Raw genomic sequence first — 15,504 nt, 5'->3', positions numbered from 1 at the left:
TCCCTTCTGAAAAAGAAATACAGATTGTAGCTATAGATTTTGTAGTTCCTAACATGGAGACTATATTGGCATCTATGTTAGTTCATAAGATTCCCCAATAAAGGTTATGCACAGAATAAAAATAGAAGGGGAACCAAGTTAAGAATCTTTGGAGGTATCAACATTCAAGGGAAGTCAAAAAAAATAAGAGCTATTTAAAGAAACTAAAAAATAATGGTCAAATAGAAAACTAAAGTAGGAGGAAAGACGGCACATAATTCAATAGAAAAGAAAATTACAAGTAGGATAGAGGCATCTAAGGTGACAATTACTTTGAAGTCATCAAGAACTGTGGTAAATTACATTACATTAATCATATTTGGCACTGCTTTTTCCTATAGGATAATTATACATCCCCTTCCTAAAGAAGTCAAGCATGGTCAAATGACTTGCTCTGGCTAATTAAACATGACTGGAATTGATGTATTTCACTTTTAAGAGGAAGCTTTAAGAGTTAACTCAGGTTCACCAAGTTCTCTTTCCCTGTAAATATAATAAGAAAAATGTTCAAGACAAACTATTCCATCAGCTCCTGTTACAGAATTCATAAAACATTGATCATAGGTATAACCAACCAACGATGACCATATAGTGTGAGGAACAAGTCAAATGCTGTGCACTTAAGCCACTGAGATTTGGGATTATTTATTACTGCAGCGGGGCAACCTAATCTATCAATAAGACGTAGATAAAATGAGGAAATAAAATGGGAAATTTCACAAAGTGAAACTATTTTAGTTGCCAAAAAATGGAAGTGAAACAATGGTAGGAAATTAAGATAATATTCCTAGAGATAATATTTAACATTGCCTTAGTTAGGAATCAATTAGGAAACAGAAACTACTCAAAGTACTTAGAACAGAAGGAATGTAATGCAAAGAATTGATTGAGTAGACGTGAGAAAAGCTAAAAAGTCAAGTAGGTGATGGTGAGGCACCCAGAAACTAACAACAGGAGGAAACTGTTAACAACTTCAGCTGGAGAGAAAAACAAAGGAGGTGGTGTGACCAGAGGCCAGAAGACTCACCCAGTTAAAGCTGGAACCAAGGCAGGCCTATCTAGCAGGACCTGGAGACTAAGACATGCTACAGCCATTTCCAGAGACTTCTCCCAAATACAGAGCCAGAAGGGGCCATTCAACAGTTTTCCTCTTTTCCTGCTTCCTATCTACCGCCTGCACCTCCCAGGGACAGAACCTAGCCCAAATGTCAAATGATTTGGGAACCTGAGAAATGCAAGCTGCAGCAATCAGCATCATGTCTCCTATCCTCCCTCAACACAGAGCAGAGCAGAGCAGCAGAAAGGTCGGAAATGGACCTGACAGCAAATAGTCCCAAGACTGGCACAGGCTAGGTCTGAAGGCCAATGGTTGCAGACATTCTAGGTAGGAATAAACTTGATTTTTCATTAAGGTGTAAGAATGTTAGCAGGAAAGGGATTTAGTTATCTGTTCAGTGTGGCTGGAGTAGAGCACATGTGAAGAAAGGAATGTAGATAAGAAGACTGGATGTGTAACCAAAGGCCAGATCATGAACAGCCTTGTATGCCCTACTTAGGAGCTTGAAATCTACTCTGTCATGACATTACCAGAATTATTCCTTGGAAAGATAAATCTGTCATCATTGTAGATGATTTAATAGAGGAAAGAAAAGATAGTTCATCACCCATTTGCCTAAGGATGATGTAGAAAAGGCCTAAGTGGAAGGATCTGTGAAAGCTATTGAGTGGCCATAGCTTAACTACAAACTTAATATAAACTAGCATTCTAGTGACACGGAAGCCAAACCAATGAAGTTAGTAAGACACTTGTCTTATCAGATAGTATTTTGAAACTCTTTTTTTTTTATTTTTTAAATGTAAAAATTTCTTTAGGATGGGGATAGGAAAGTGAAGGATCTGTAAACACTGAGATAAAAAACAGTTGGGAAAAATAAAAATGTTTAACTTAAAGATAAGGAAAGGAGAAGGAATGATTATGTCTTAAGATTCCAGATTATAAAAACAGGCTCTCTCGAGTTTATGATTCAAGGAAAATCTAATCTGGATATGTCCTTCTGAATAGAGTCCCCAGAAATAAAAATAGAACAACTGAAAAATCTATTCATTGCTTTATTTGTCCTTTTCACGATCACTACATTTTAGGGCATTTGGTCTATAATTGGTAGAATGGGTTTCAGCCAGGAAGGATAGGAGTATCATCCTCCGTCCACATCCACCTCTGGTCTTTCTTTATCTTGACGTCACACCAAGTGTGATAGCGCCTCCTGAAAGGCAGAAGGACAACAAAATTAGAGAAGCTTACATGCAATTAGTATGTTTCAAAAAATGTTCACTTTCAGTATCCTGTTTGGCCACCATCTTACTGATGCAGAAACAAAAACTCAGAGTAATTAAGTCTCATCCACAATGATGAAAGTGGTAAGTGGTAGTGTCATAACTATAACACGTGTCTCTTTCATTCAAAAACGCTTCCTGGACACGTAGAAATTGTACTTTTCCTGAGATTCCAGGACATGCAAACTTCCTATGAGTATAATCAGTAAAGCAGAAACGCACATTTACAAGGGACAAGAGGATGAGGTGGACATTCAGGGTCACTATGCCCTCCCCTTTGGCAGATTCGCCTCCCAAACTGCAGTTACCAGCAGTTTCTTCACAGCTTCAGAAGCCTCTGGTCCCAGCTCATTCACACACTTCCTTAGCCCCTCGACAAGGTGCTCAACAGAAATGCCCAGAGTTTTAAGAAGAAGTTTTAATGGATCCATAAAGGGAAGAATGTTGTCCAGAGGTAAAGGTGCCAACTTGTCAACAGGAAGGGGCACTTTGTTGATGAGGAAGGCAGTAGCTGCAGGCAAAAGAGAAACCAAGTGAGACAGGCACATCTGGGCCCAGACTATGACTTCATCATCTTCCCCTGTGTCCATCAATACCTCCATTCCAGACCCACTCATCTTATTTCCATCAAAAACTTCTGCCTCTGGGCCTTTGCACCTGCTATTCCATCTACCTAGAACTTTTTTCCCTCAGCTAGCTATATATCTTTCTTCCCCACATTCTATTGTCTATCTTCAAATGTTACCTCCTCAGAAAATCCTACAATGGCCTCTGTCACTCTCTGTCCTTTATTTTTTCTTAACATTACCTAAAAAAGCAACTCTTCATTTACTATTTTTATTGTCTTTATTTTCTCATTAGAATGGAGGCTTCATGAGAACAAGAAATGTTTGTGTTTTTCACTACTGCACCCATGCCTGGCACAGAGTAAGCATTCAACAGATCCTTGTGGTTGACTGAAGGGGATGGTATTTTGTATGTGGCTATCTCCACAGCTCACAGCTTTGAGCCTAAAGGAGAGATGCCATAGTGAATATCCACACAGGGACAGGAATGGACTCCACCACAGCCCAAGAGACTGCTCCCAACCAATTCAACTCAACACTATGAACATAATTGAGTGGAACTCTCTGCTAGTCTGTGCAGATACATAGACAAATAGGACAAGGATCCCACTCAGAGACTTCACACAGTCCAGTGGATGATAAAGATCTATGTACATCACAGTGTAGCATGTGCTATGCTAACATTATGCACAAAGCCCTATGGAAACACAAGAAAGAGATGACTAATTCTAACACGAGAAAGTGCTGCAGAAATTTTCAGAAGTGTTGTTAGAGCTATGTCTTGAGGCAAAAGTCAGGATCATAAGGTAAAGAAGAGGAAGAGTATTTTAGAAACATGACCAATAAGAGCACAGAGATGTTAAGATGTAAGTGCATACTCAGGATGGTAAGCCTTCTGCCCAGAAGACTGGAGTGTAGATTTCTAATAGGCTATGACCAGGGCATGGAAGAAAAAGGGAGTGAGGCTGCAAAGGTTGAGTGAAACCAGATTTTTTTAAAGTGTTGGATGTCACACAAAGGAGTTTGAAATTTTTTCCTGTGGGCAATGGAGCACTATCAAGGCTTTTACATAGGACAATTGTATTTTGTATCTTTGGTTTTAGAAAGATAACTTTCCCATAGAAGATTAATGGTGGGGGGGAAGTAGATACTGAGAAAAATATGTATGACATATATTTTTACAAAAACGTGTACAGATATATAAATGCACACATGTATGTGAGCACACATGTAAAAACACACATCCTCCTACTGGCTAAGACCTGCCATAGCTTATCGTCCTTTGGAAACCTATTATTTCCCCATTCAAATTATTAAAATGGAGCCTGGACATCCATTTTTTTTTTCCGTTTTCTATCACCTATTGTCCCTCCAAAATTCTCACCCAGAGGGGGCAATATTTATTTCCTTCACCTCCTTTCTGCTGCCACCTTAGCCCATAGATACTTGTCCCTGGACACTGGAGAACAATGAAATATCCAAAACTGGTGAAGTTACAAATTTTTTCAGAAATTCAATAAACATCACAAGTCAAAGTTGCCAGTGTAGGTGTGGGCAACAATCAATTTTTCATAATTAAGCTCCATACTTATTTCAGACATTTTGGTGAATATATTCTCTGTATGTATTTAGAGCTTCCTAGGAGAAGATCTTCAAAGACTTCTGTTCTCTCAGTGAGCAATGGTCATCATGAAATGTTTTTTCCATGTACCCAAACTATCTTCCTGATAGTTACAATGATTTCTTCCAAAAAATAAATCAGTTCTCATTCTCCTCCAAGAAGCCAGCTTCTATATCCTTACCTGAAGATTGAACTCATCACCCACCAATACACTTACAGAGTTCTATCTGCCTAACTTACAGTGTATTTACAGTAGTCTAGAATTATAGTAACTTCTGTAGAAGCCTTATCTCCCCTACCAGACTATAAGCATGTTAAGAAAAATATTTATGACTTATTCATGTCTAAATTTTCCAATGCTTATCCAGTGCCCAACAAACTGTAGCCACTCAATAACTATCCATTGAGTGGATGAACAGATGAATGTAGCTGTCTCAGGAGTACCATGCTAGCAAACTGGTTAATTGGAGATGATAGCAAGAATGACTCCATATAGTTTAAAAGCACAAAAGAAATAAATTACAAAGTCAGATTTTGACTCAAGGTTGAAGAAAATAAGAAAAACTAATGGTGACCAATATCCAGCAGTGAAACGTGCTTTGTTGATCCTCCGTGGAAGTTGGCTAACCTCCTATACAAGATGTATTAGGGAGAATACTTATATTGGGTTAGAGCTTAGATGGTGGGTATCTGAAATACTTTCCAACATCACCATCTCCTGTGATTCCAAAACTCCTTCCAACCCTACAAGTATGTGCAATTATTATATGTCAGTTAAAAATAAAACTTAAAAATAAAAAAATAAAATTCCTACCACCATATTCTACTGTCAGTGAGTCAAGGCTCATTAGTTGTGTTCTTATTAACAGAAAAGTAGAGAAACATCATATACTCTAGATGTATTCCAGTTACTTACCGGAGTAGCTACAAAGGCTGATGGTCACCAGCAGGAAGATAGTTACCAGCTTCATGAGAGTTATCTGGGATATTTTTCTGGAGTTTAAAAATCAGAAAATGTAGCAAAATCTACCAAGCTAGTGGTTCTACTTGCCACACAAAGTGTGATGGCTGCTTTTGCACACACACATATTTATATACCCACTGAAGACCTGAATTCTAGTCCCTACCACTTGACTCACCCCGCCAAAGAAAGGCATAAAGGTTATGTTTTCTCACTAAACAATTTGGAGGGTTTTCCGCTTTCCTTCACGTTCTCATGAGAAACAAAGCCCTACATTATAGCCTTCTCAAGTACCTCTTGCACAAACACTTTAACAGAAAGGAAGGTGGAAGGCAAAGAGCCCAAAGAATCCTTCTCCTGGAAGAACACTGAAAAGAAGTGAAGCTTTTATATTGAGATAAAAAGGAGTGTTTTCCTCTAGTTTTCTATATTTTCCCCCCATTTTCTATTTATTTAAAGTTTGAAGAATCACATTAGTTGATGAACTACCCAGTTATGAAAGCAATCTGAAGGCCACCTTGGCCCTGGTAAAATACAGTGTCAGTTTAATGACATTCAGGGCCACATTTCTCTGGAACTCAACTGCCCCCAGCCCACTCATGCATCTGCTATGACAAGATTTACACATCTCTGTTACCTTTTCTAGAGTCAGTTATTTTGAGTACGTTCACAGCATGTCTTCTCTGAGCCTTTGGATAGAATAATAGGCTGAAGATCTAAAATCAAAGTGCCTTTTGAAAAACGTGGGATTCAGTTTTCACTATTTGTGTAATCTCAGATTCTACATTTTTAGTCTATGATATTAGTGTTCTCATCTAAAATGGGAACATAAATAACATGACTGACCATAGGTGTGCAGCCCTAGGGGAAAAAAAATTGTTTTTGCAAGATTCTTTGGCAATCAAATCCTATAAAGTCATTCAAACATGCATAATAATAAGGTGCTGGCTACAGTAGTAGTAATTTGTTTCCAAGGCTGTCTTTCTGGATCCAGGGTCCAGGCACAGGACCTCAGGACAACTTCAGTTGTGAGCACAAGTCCTAGAGTTCTTTGAGGCATTGGGTGGCCTGACATGCCAGGAAGAAGGTAAGACAGAACAATAAAGGGGTGAAGTAGAAAGCAGAGTCCATATGGTACAACACCAGCTCAGAGCTCCCTGGCCTCCTGGTACTGCTGGCTCCAGCCATCTCCACCCCCGAAGTGGAACCCAGAAAAATTTGAGAAAACACCTCATTAAGATGAAAGACAGAGGTTGAGGCTTTATTTGGTTCACATGACTTTAATTTCTGAGAAATAAAAACAGCCTTAAAGATTATTGGTAAAAGGCAGATGTCATCAAAATGTAAATTTTTGCCTAGGGTCAAAGAATTGTTTTGAATTAGATAAGATAAAGCTTCAATAACAGTTTAAATAAGTTATGGAAGGTTTCTTAAAAATTAATTTTGCAAAAGAAATTCTGTTGCAAACATTGGCTAAATTCAAAAGCGTTATAAAGTTTTTTGTTTTTTAAAAAAAGTCTGCATCATCATTTTGACAAAATAAATAACTAATGGAAATCTGGAATTCTATTTCATAATATCAAGTATTTTAAACCTCTAACATTTAACAGGCTTCCCAAAATCAAACTTCAGTTTCAAAATTCTCTTTCCTAACACCTAGCTTTTAGGTGCTACACAGGGGCCCTGGAGAATTGAGAAGAGAGGTAAACAGGATTACCTGACATGTTTAGGTACATGGGATTTCCAAAATGATGTTTAATCTTCTTCAGGTTATATTTTACATAATATGTTAAAATATGTTCCAAAATTGTATGAGATTGCTAAAATTATAATGTTAGAGTATATGCTAGCAATCACAATTACATTTGTTATGTTAAGTTATTGTAAACCATGGAGATAAACACTTTTATTTGTCAACCATGTATCTGACTGTAATCACCCTGGACATTTTGTTATTTGCAGGCAATTGTCTTGTTTTGATTCTCTTAAAAAGATGGTTTATAATCAGCTATAGAACTTTGACAGGTGCTCTCAAATGCAGATTTCTGATAACTTTGAAGATCTTGACATTGGAATAAAGGGAAAATGTACAAGACACATGAAGAGCTAAAATGTCCATGAATATCAGCACAACCAGAGTTAACAGAGTGGACTGAACAAATAGAAAACTGAAGTAATCTTTTTGACTTTTGCTTGGAATATTGCTCATCCTTGTTTTATTTTTCAGAATGAAGGGAACTTATTCTGAGCTATTTACACCCTTTAATAATTGAGTAAGTTTGAGTAAGTTATGCTCCTGTGAACAAAATTTGGAGCATCTCTCTGTCTCCCTCTCTCTCTCTCCCCCCAGGCTTCTCCAGAAATTGGAAATATGAATATTCTTAACTTATGGAAATACAGTTGTTTTCATCAGGCCAATAAGAACCTATTTTCTTTTGCAACAGAACTCAGTTGGAGAAACTGGTTGTTTTACCAAGGCTTTGACTAGAAGGGTATGCCTCCCTTTAAGGAGTCAAACTTGACTTGCAGAGCCGATCAAAGCCCTTGGGAAAATCGGTTTCGTAGCTTGTCTACACAGTCCCTGTACAGGGTTTCTAACCTAAGGTGAGTAAAGAATGTCACTTTCTAACAGGCCAAAGACTCCATGCTCTTGGGACCTCAAGAAAAGTTGAGTTTACCCAAGTCACAGGTATTTGAAGGTAAAAACTCATGACTGGGTTCAGTTTTAGAAACTCCTATCTGAGATTCCTTGTGGAACAGAGTTCCATCAAAGCCAATATAAAAGGTCTACATAAAATAATTATTCTTATTGCACTTTATGCAAATAATCAGGCCAAATATAAGACTAAAGTCTATTTTGCAAACAATGCAGTCTTATCATGATTTGTTTTTCAACACAAAGAAAGACTGGAAAGAGAAATTATATTTCAAAACTTATCATACATTTGTCATTACATTCTAAACCCATTAGTTATTTTTAAGTTTTTGCCAACATTTTAAACTAACACTGTTTATTCCTGTGAACCAACCAGCAATTTCCAACTGCAGCTAAGAAGGAACAAAAGGGATTAGTAATGTAAAAATCTGGATCAACATTTTCATTCTGAGCAATGATCCAGCAAATCCTGCCAGGTGAAGGGAATAAAAAGGGTGCCCATAATCCAGAGGTTTCCTTTTTGGAAAGTAAGACCAAGGGAGCTAACCAAAGCCAAGCCCCAAGCACCCAGTTATACTTAGCATGCATAACTATAGCCACCATTTATCTGGGCATTTCACAGGACATCCTTTTCTCTCCTTTGTTGGAGGACTCAATTCCATACCTTCATCTTAGCATTTGGCTTATAATAAAAAGTCCATGCGACCCACCCTGAGACACATTTATGTCCCAAACTCAATTCCAATCTTTGGGTCAAAGCCCTAGGAAAGAAAACTGGATCTGAGGGATCCAGAGGCAGAGGATAATGGAAGTTAAAAGGGACAGTGCAGGTGAACATGACTAATTCCTTCCAGTTAAGTCAAGTCTCCCATTTTATGGATAAAGGTCATGCTAGTATCTATGGTATAAATGAGGCCTGGGGAACTCAAAGGCTACTAACAACAGTGGAGATAGGGCATACATGGGTGAGAGCAGATATTTCCACTCCCCACGCCCCTGTTAACATGGATTGAAAGCTGCTTTGACACCTGTGGGCAGCAACCTCTCATGGTTGCCAAGACTTGGGGATATAGGACAAAGAAAAGAAATGAACATCTCACTTTCTCTCCCTCATGTACCCCAGATATTCATTAGGAAGGAAAAGAAACCTGGGATGCCTTGCTCCCGTCTTTCTAGATATGTAGTCATTCATCTTCAGTCTACCCCTTTTGAATGCATTCTGAACCCCTGGGATGCCTCTGAAAATAAAATTTCTTTTCTTCCTTTTTCTTTCTCTGCACTCTCTTCACTGATAGGTAACTGTGTCTTTGTACTACAGGACACATCTCTCAGATGCATCCTCCAAACTGGGAAAAGTTAATTTCCCAAACCTTGGGAATTTAAGGGTTGGCTTAAAATTGGGCTCAGCGGAAGGGAACCCAGAAAACTGACATGCTGGCAAAAAGATAAAAGTTTGCTATTTCTTTACCAGTCAGGCTTCTGGCCTCCTTCTCCCTGTGCAAACGAGTAAAAGGCCTCAGGATTTCTGAGCTGTCCTTACCCACCCCTCTTGCTTCATTCTGATACATGTTTTTTAATAATTCCATTTGTCTCTTCTTACTCTCAGGCCATCAAACTCCAAAAGGTCATGCAACTGGAGACTTGGACAATGGCCCTTTTTACCAGGGACCCTTAGATAAGGCCTCTGAGGGAGATCTGATTGTCCCCAAACAGTGCCTTCTATCAGCAGGGAGCAGTTAAGATTGCTCTTCATCCTTATTCTTATTCTAATAGTAGTCAGATGTACTTCTTTAGAGGAAGGAATGATAGACACAGGAGGCAGATAAGGGGGAGGATCCCCAGAGAATCTCCGACCTACCCCACAAATGCCTACATCAGATGCTTTTGTGCAGATTAGGGAACTGCCCAGGGCCTTGTCTGGGATGCCTGCAATGGACTGGGGGCCCACCTGCACACTGGTAGAATGGGGTAGAGCCACCTGGGGTTCGTGTCTCATGCAGGGGTAAGGAGCCTGGCCTCTTCAGCTCAGGCATGGTGGCCTGGTATTCAATCTGTGAGGTAGGAGCTTGTTGGCAGGACTCCTTTTTTTTTTTTTTGCTGAGAACTTTCTTTTAATAAATTCCACTCTCCTCACTTTTCAATGTGTCTGTGTGCCTAAATTTTCCTGGTCATGTGACAAGAACCTGGATTTTAGCTGAACTAGGCAGCAAAAGACCTTGCATCACTAATAGCCTTCCTTCCAGATGAAAAGGAGACAGTCTCTGAGAAGTCATTTTGGAGACTTTGAAGTAGAGTTTATTTTCTCTCTTTTATTTGCTGCAAATGGTGTGGTACAATGGGGCCTCCATCTAGGCCTACATTACAAAGGGGAAGAGTCTTAAACTTACTTTTACAAACACAAGCATATGAAATATAGCCAAAAGTCACAGCTTATTACATAAATCTCACATAACTTGGAGAAAGGCAAAGTAATCTGTTTCTGACTCTTGTAAACCAAAAATAAAATTCTAAGCCCACAGATAACTGAATGGACCCCTCCTCTTGAACAAGGGCATTCTAAAGTAAACCTGAAACACTACTTCTGGCCAAGATGGAAAGTGAGGTTTGGACATGGCTCATTATACCTTCCTCCCATTTGAAATTTAGGCACAGTTGACCAGCATTAACATTGAAACAGAGACCTTCAGACCTATAAAACAGACTTTTTAACAATAAGTATCAACATTCCAGATAGCAGTCTCTGAAAAAAATTGAAATGTTTTACCCCAAAATATATTTCTTTGGCATATTTTGAAATGACCCTGCAGAGCTATCTCTTGTAGAGAAAATCTACATTCTGTAGAGAATCCTTTTGCCTTTCCAAGTCTTTTTCCTGATCCAGGAAAGAATTAACTAAGAGTCAGTCACCTTTTTAAGTCTGAGAGGAAATATTTACCATCTATTCTCTCTGAAGCCTCCTACCTGGAGACTTCATGTGCATAATAAGAACCTTGGTCTCCTCAACCTATTATCTTAACCCAGACACTCCCTTCTATTGATTCCAAGTCTTTAGATAAATGTTTTCAACCAATTTCCAGATAAAATATTTGAATCTATCTAAGACCTGGAAGCCTACCTCTCCCCAACTCTCGAATTATCTTACCTTTCCTGATCAAACCAATGTACATCTTACATGTATTGATGAATGTCTTACATTTCCTTAAATTGTATAAAACCATGCCATGGCCAGACCACCATGGGCATATGTTCTTAGAACCTCCTGGGGCTGTGTCATGAGCTGTGGTCACACATATTTGGCTCAGAATAAATCTCTTTAAATATTTTACAGAGTTTGATTCTTTTTATCAACAGTGCTTTCCATATTGATTGAATCCTGTTTAGTGGAAACCTGTATCATGTAATTAAAGGTTAACCTTTAGTTGCTTTCTAGGTGCTGCAGGGAAATTCAAATGGAATGTAAGCCTGGGAGGATGAAACACAGAATAACGAATAAATCGAGACAGAATCAGAGCAAAATCTCGAGAGCACTGGAAGGGGAGGTGAACTATCAGTGTGGGCTGGATTTTTCACTGAAGCCCTCATGAATTCAAACAGTTATGGAGTTCAAAGATTGGATAGGCAGAGAGATGAGAAATAACACTAGAATTTACAAAGGCTTATTTTAGAAAACAAACAGAGACAATACGATATGCCAAGAAAGCTGCGTGGGACAGTGTCTCTCACTTTTCTATGCCCACCACTCTTCATGCATAGCATCTGCCCAAGACAGTTATCAAACAAATGTTTAGTTTACACTCAGACAAGCCAAGAGTGTGTAAGATGAGTTAGATGGGAGGTTGTGGCTCCAAAACCCTAGACCCTGATTGACTAATGAGCTTTGTCCTTGATCTGGCATGACTTGATCACTGGGAAGAAATATGGATTCTCGAGCAGGAGTGTCTGCTCATGGGAATTATAAAGCAGATTCCCGTAAGACAAGACAGGAAGATTCTTCACTCTACAGGAAGACTCTGGGCCCGCCCACTACTGAGCCAAAACCTCTTGGTTGTAGTCCACCATCCGCTCCTCAGCAACTAAGAGTCCTACTACTTACAGTGCAGTAATTGGGCCCTTTTGTTTGGGTGTGGTCTTTTTTGATGTGTGGAGGATGAATGACAGAAGTTTGGCACTTTTGGTTTACTCTTTTGCTATCTATCTAAATAATAAACTGACTGAACTAAAAATATCTTCTTGCATCTTTACCAGTGAAATCAGTCATGCTTTAACCTTGGCCTTAATGTCTTGTATATGCAAGCTCCACACCCTTCTAAAACACTGCCAGACTGCACATCCATCACGTGGTTGCAACTCAAAGAAGAATAAAAGTTCATGTTGTACTTTGCCAAGTTATAGGTCCAGGATTAGTGTCTTGGCTAAAGATCATTTCCCTATTGCTAAATGTTTACATTGTTAAAAGAAAACTTTAGACACGTTAAATTTAAAAGAGTTCAATTGAGCAAGGAAAAAAAGATTAATGAATTGGGCAGCCTCCAGAATCACAGCAGATGCAGAATGACTCCAGGGATGCCTCATGGTCAGAGCAGATTTATAGACAAAAAAAAGGAAAATGACGTACAGAAAACGGAAGTGAGGTACAGAAACAGCTGGATTGATTACAGCTTGGTGTCTGCCTTATTTGAACATAGTTTGAACAGTCAGCAGCATATGAGTGTTTGAAGTATGCCTGATGGGATTGGCTGAGACTCAGCTATCGCTACAGAATCATACTCCTAAGTTAGATTTTCAATCTTGTCTATCTACTAAAGTAGGCTACAGTTCATCCACAGGACTCAAATATGGAGTTACAGAGGCTTTCTCAGGCCATATTTAGTTCAATTTAACAATTCCCCAGTTTTGGTCAGCCTCTCCATTTAGAGAGACTGACCAAAACTTTAGGAATTGACACCATTCTCTGTCACCATCATGAAATACTTCTTCGGTCTCAGTACTGAATTCACAAGTCTTCTTTAATGTCAGTATGAAATTCACAAGTTGCAGCTTTGTACCAGCTAAATGGATGGCCACATACAAGACATTTAGGACTTGAGAGAATACAGGGCAGCAAAAGGACTATTATTAGGACTATCAAGAGAATAATACCAAAATACCAAGGTGTACTTCTTAACGGGAGTTCTTATGAAAATGAACTGAACCAAATTAACCAAGTCAAGGTTCAGACAATATAAGCAGTTCAACAGTCCTAGGGTCTAATTGGTCATAGTTATTGTTTGGAGTGTGATAGCGATTAAGAACCATAGTTCTCTGTAAAGTTGCAAGATATAAAGAGGCCCTCATTTTTACTTTTACCCTCGTAATACAAGTCATAATAACTGAGAAAGCTGCTAGAAGAAAGATAAAGATTAGAAATGCTTGGCCTCTGATTATAAGTACTATCATGAGAATTTTCAGGAGAAGCTATTTGAAAAGTAAGAGCAAGGAAAATTGTGTGTGCCCTTTTAGCTTTGAAAGTAAATCTCGCCCTAGCCAATTTACTGGAGCAGTATAGTAAAACACGTGTTATTATGAAAAGGTCCTAAAGTTAATTGGATGAGTTCAGGTAAGAGATCCTTTTGTACTTGATTTGAAACCCCCACCAAATAAATGACCTTTTTACTCCTAGGGATTTGTTGCTTATTAAAGTGGAGTTTATGGTAGATGATTGGGTAGCTCTGGTACACCATGACTGTGCATGACTCCCCATTAGATTGGGTAGCTCTGGTACACCATGACTGTACCTGACTCCGCATTAGATTGGGTAGCTCTGGTACGCCATGACTGTACCTGACTCCGCATTAGATTGGGTAGCTCTGGTACGCCATGACTGTACCTGACTCCGCATTAGATTGGGTAGCTCTGGTACGCCATGACTGTACCTGACTCCGCATTAGATTGGGTAGCTCTGGTACGCCATGACTGTACATGACTCCCCATTAGATTGGGTAGCTCTGGTACGCCATGACTGTACATGACTCCCCATTTATTTTAACCTTTGTTTCTCCATGTTCATTTAAAGGTATCATAGGGAGAAATTTACCAGAGAATTCCTTGGAGCCTCATCAATGTTGATTTTTATCAGAAGGGCTAAGGTCTCTTGGGCCTTAGGGGTGAAACAGTCATCCTAAAGGGAGGCTTATTGACATACTGAAACAAAAGCAGACAATCACTTTTCGAGTGTCCGGATTGTTTGCAATGCAGGCAGACAACTTGGGGTAAAGAAATTCTTGTTCTACGACCTTTAGGTTGTGATTTAAAATGAGAATGAGAAGATCCTTTTGATTCCTTTGGTCCTGGCCCTTGTAACTTTGTAGTTGAAGTGTCATGTATTTGTTAGCCTTTTGAATCTTTTTCTTGCCCTGGAGTCATCTCCAAATGTTCAGTTATGGCCAGTTATATCTGTAACTTCCTATTCCAGTTTATGCTTTCTAATCAAACTGGTAAGTTCAGGATGGAGTCCATGTATGAATAGAGCAGTTAACACCATTTCAGTCACTGCAGGAAATACTTCTTGCTGTACTTTGAGCCCTAAATGTTTCACAGTGTTTCTAAGCAAGTTCTCTAATCTGAAACTGATTCATCCTTTTTTTGTTTATAAGATTGTACGATGGACCAATCAATTTTTTGTAGAAAAAAATTTAGAAATTAAATTTAAAGGATATTTAGCAATTTTTCCAGCTACTTTTTGTCGTTCTAATGAAGGACTTTTAAAGGGGTCTCTAATATCCACCTCAGGTTTGTCCCAGTCTGCTTCTGTCATCCATTTCCGAGCTTCACCAGGCCCCAACACCATGTGAATAAATTGGTAAAGGTCAGGAAGTCCTGGATCGTAAGCACCTATGAGGATTCTAAACTCCTCAGTAAATTTTTGAGGATTTTCCCTTGGATCAAGGAAGTCCTTCATAATGGCTCTAAGTTTAGTTTTGGACCATGGAGTGAACGTAGTTATAGCAGGCAGCCCAACTGATAAGAATGTCTCACTTTGTAAGGCATCTGTCTGATTTCTTTTTTGTCATCATCTTTACGGTGAAAGAGTAATTTAGCAAAAAGTTTAGTGGACTCAGACTATGTAGGTAGAGATAGATAAAGATAAGGAATAGTTGAGGTTAATTCACAGTACAGTCTTCTTTCATCACATCTTTGGTCTATTGCTTAAGCTTTTAATTTTTTTTTTGCAAAGAATCTTTTAAGGATGCAATTTTAGAGGCCTCTGCATACCAATGAAAGAATATGCCCCACTGTTTTTGTGGAGTTTTTGATCCCCCTTTATCTAATGTGCCTCACAAATAAATAA

The 15,504-nt window shown here is 38.8% G+C and overlaps 1 protein-coding gene across 1 annotated transcript; it reads right to left on the bottom strand.

Annotated features, from left to right (window-relative positions):
• Positions 1 to 2,137: 2,137 nt before the first annotated feature.
• SCGB3A2 (secretoglobin family 3A member 2) lies at positions 2,138 to 5,623 on the bottom strand. Its single transcript, XM_012456184.2, has 3 exons — positions 5,477 to 5,623; positions 2,682 to 2,884; positions 2,138 to 2,303 (listed from the first exon to the last, which is right to left on the bottom strand). Exons 1-3 carry the CDS (start codon positions 5,529 to 5,531, stop codon positions 2,280 to 2,282), a joined length of 282 nt encoding a protein of 93 aa, XP_012311607.1. The 5' UTR covers positions 5,532 to 5,623; the 3' UTR covers positions 2,138 to 2,279.
• Positions 5,624 to 15,504: the final 9,881 nt, after the last annotated feature.

Source organism: Aotus nancymaae, unplaced genomic scaffold (genome assembly GCF_030222135.1).
Source record: "Aotus nancymaae isolate 86718 unplaced genomic scaffold, 86718_ANA_hifiasm-v0.15.2.pri h1tg000064l_1, whole genome shotgun sequence".
NCBI lineage: Eukaryota > Metazoa > Chordata > Mammalia > Primates > Aotidae > Aotus > Aotus nancymaae.
Note: the sequence above shows the minus strand (reverse complement) of the source record. Positions and strands in the feature narration are given on the sequence as shown.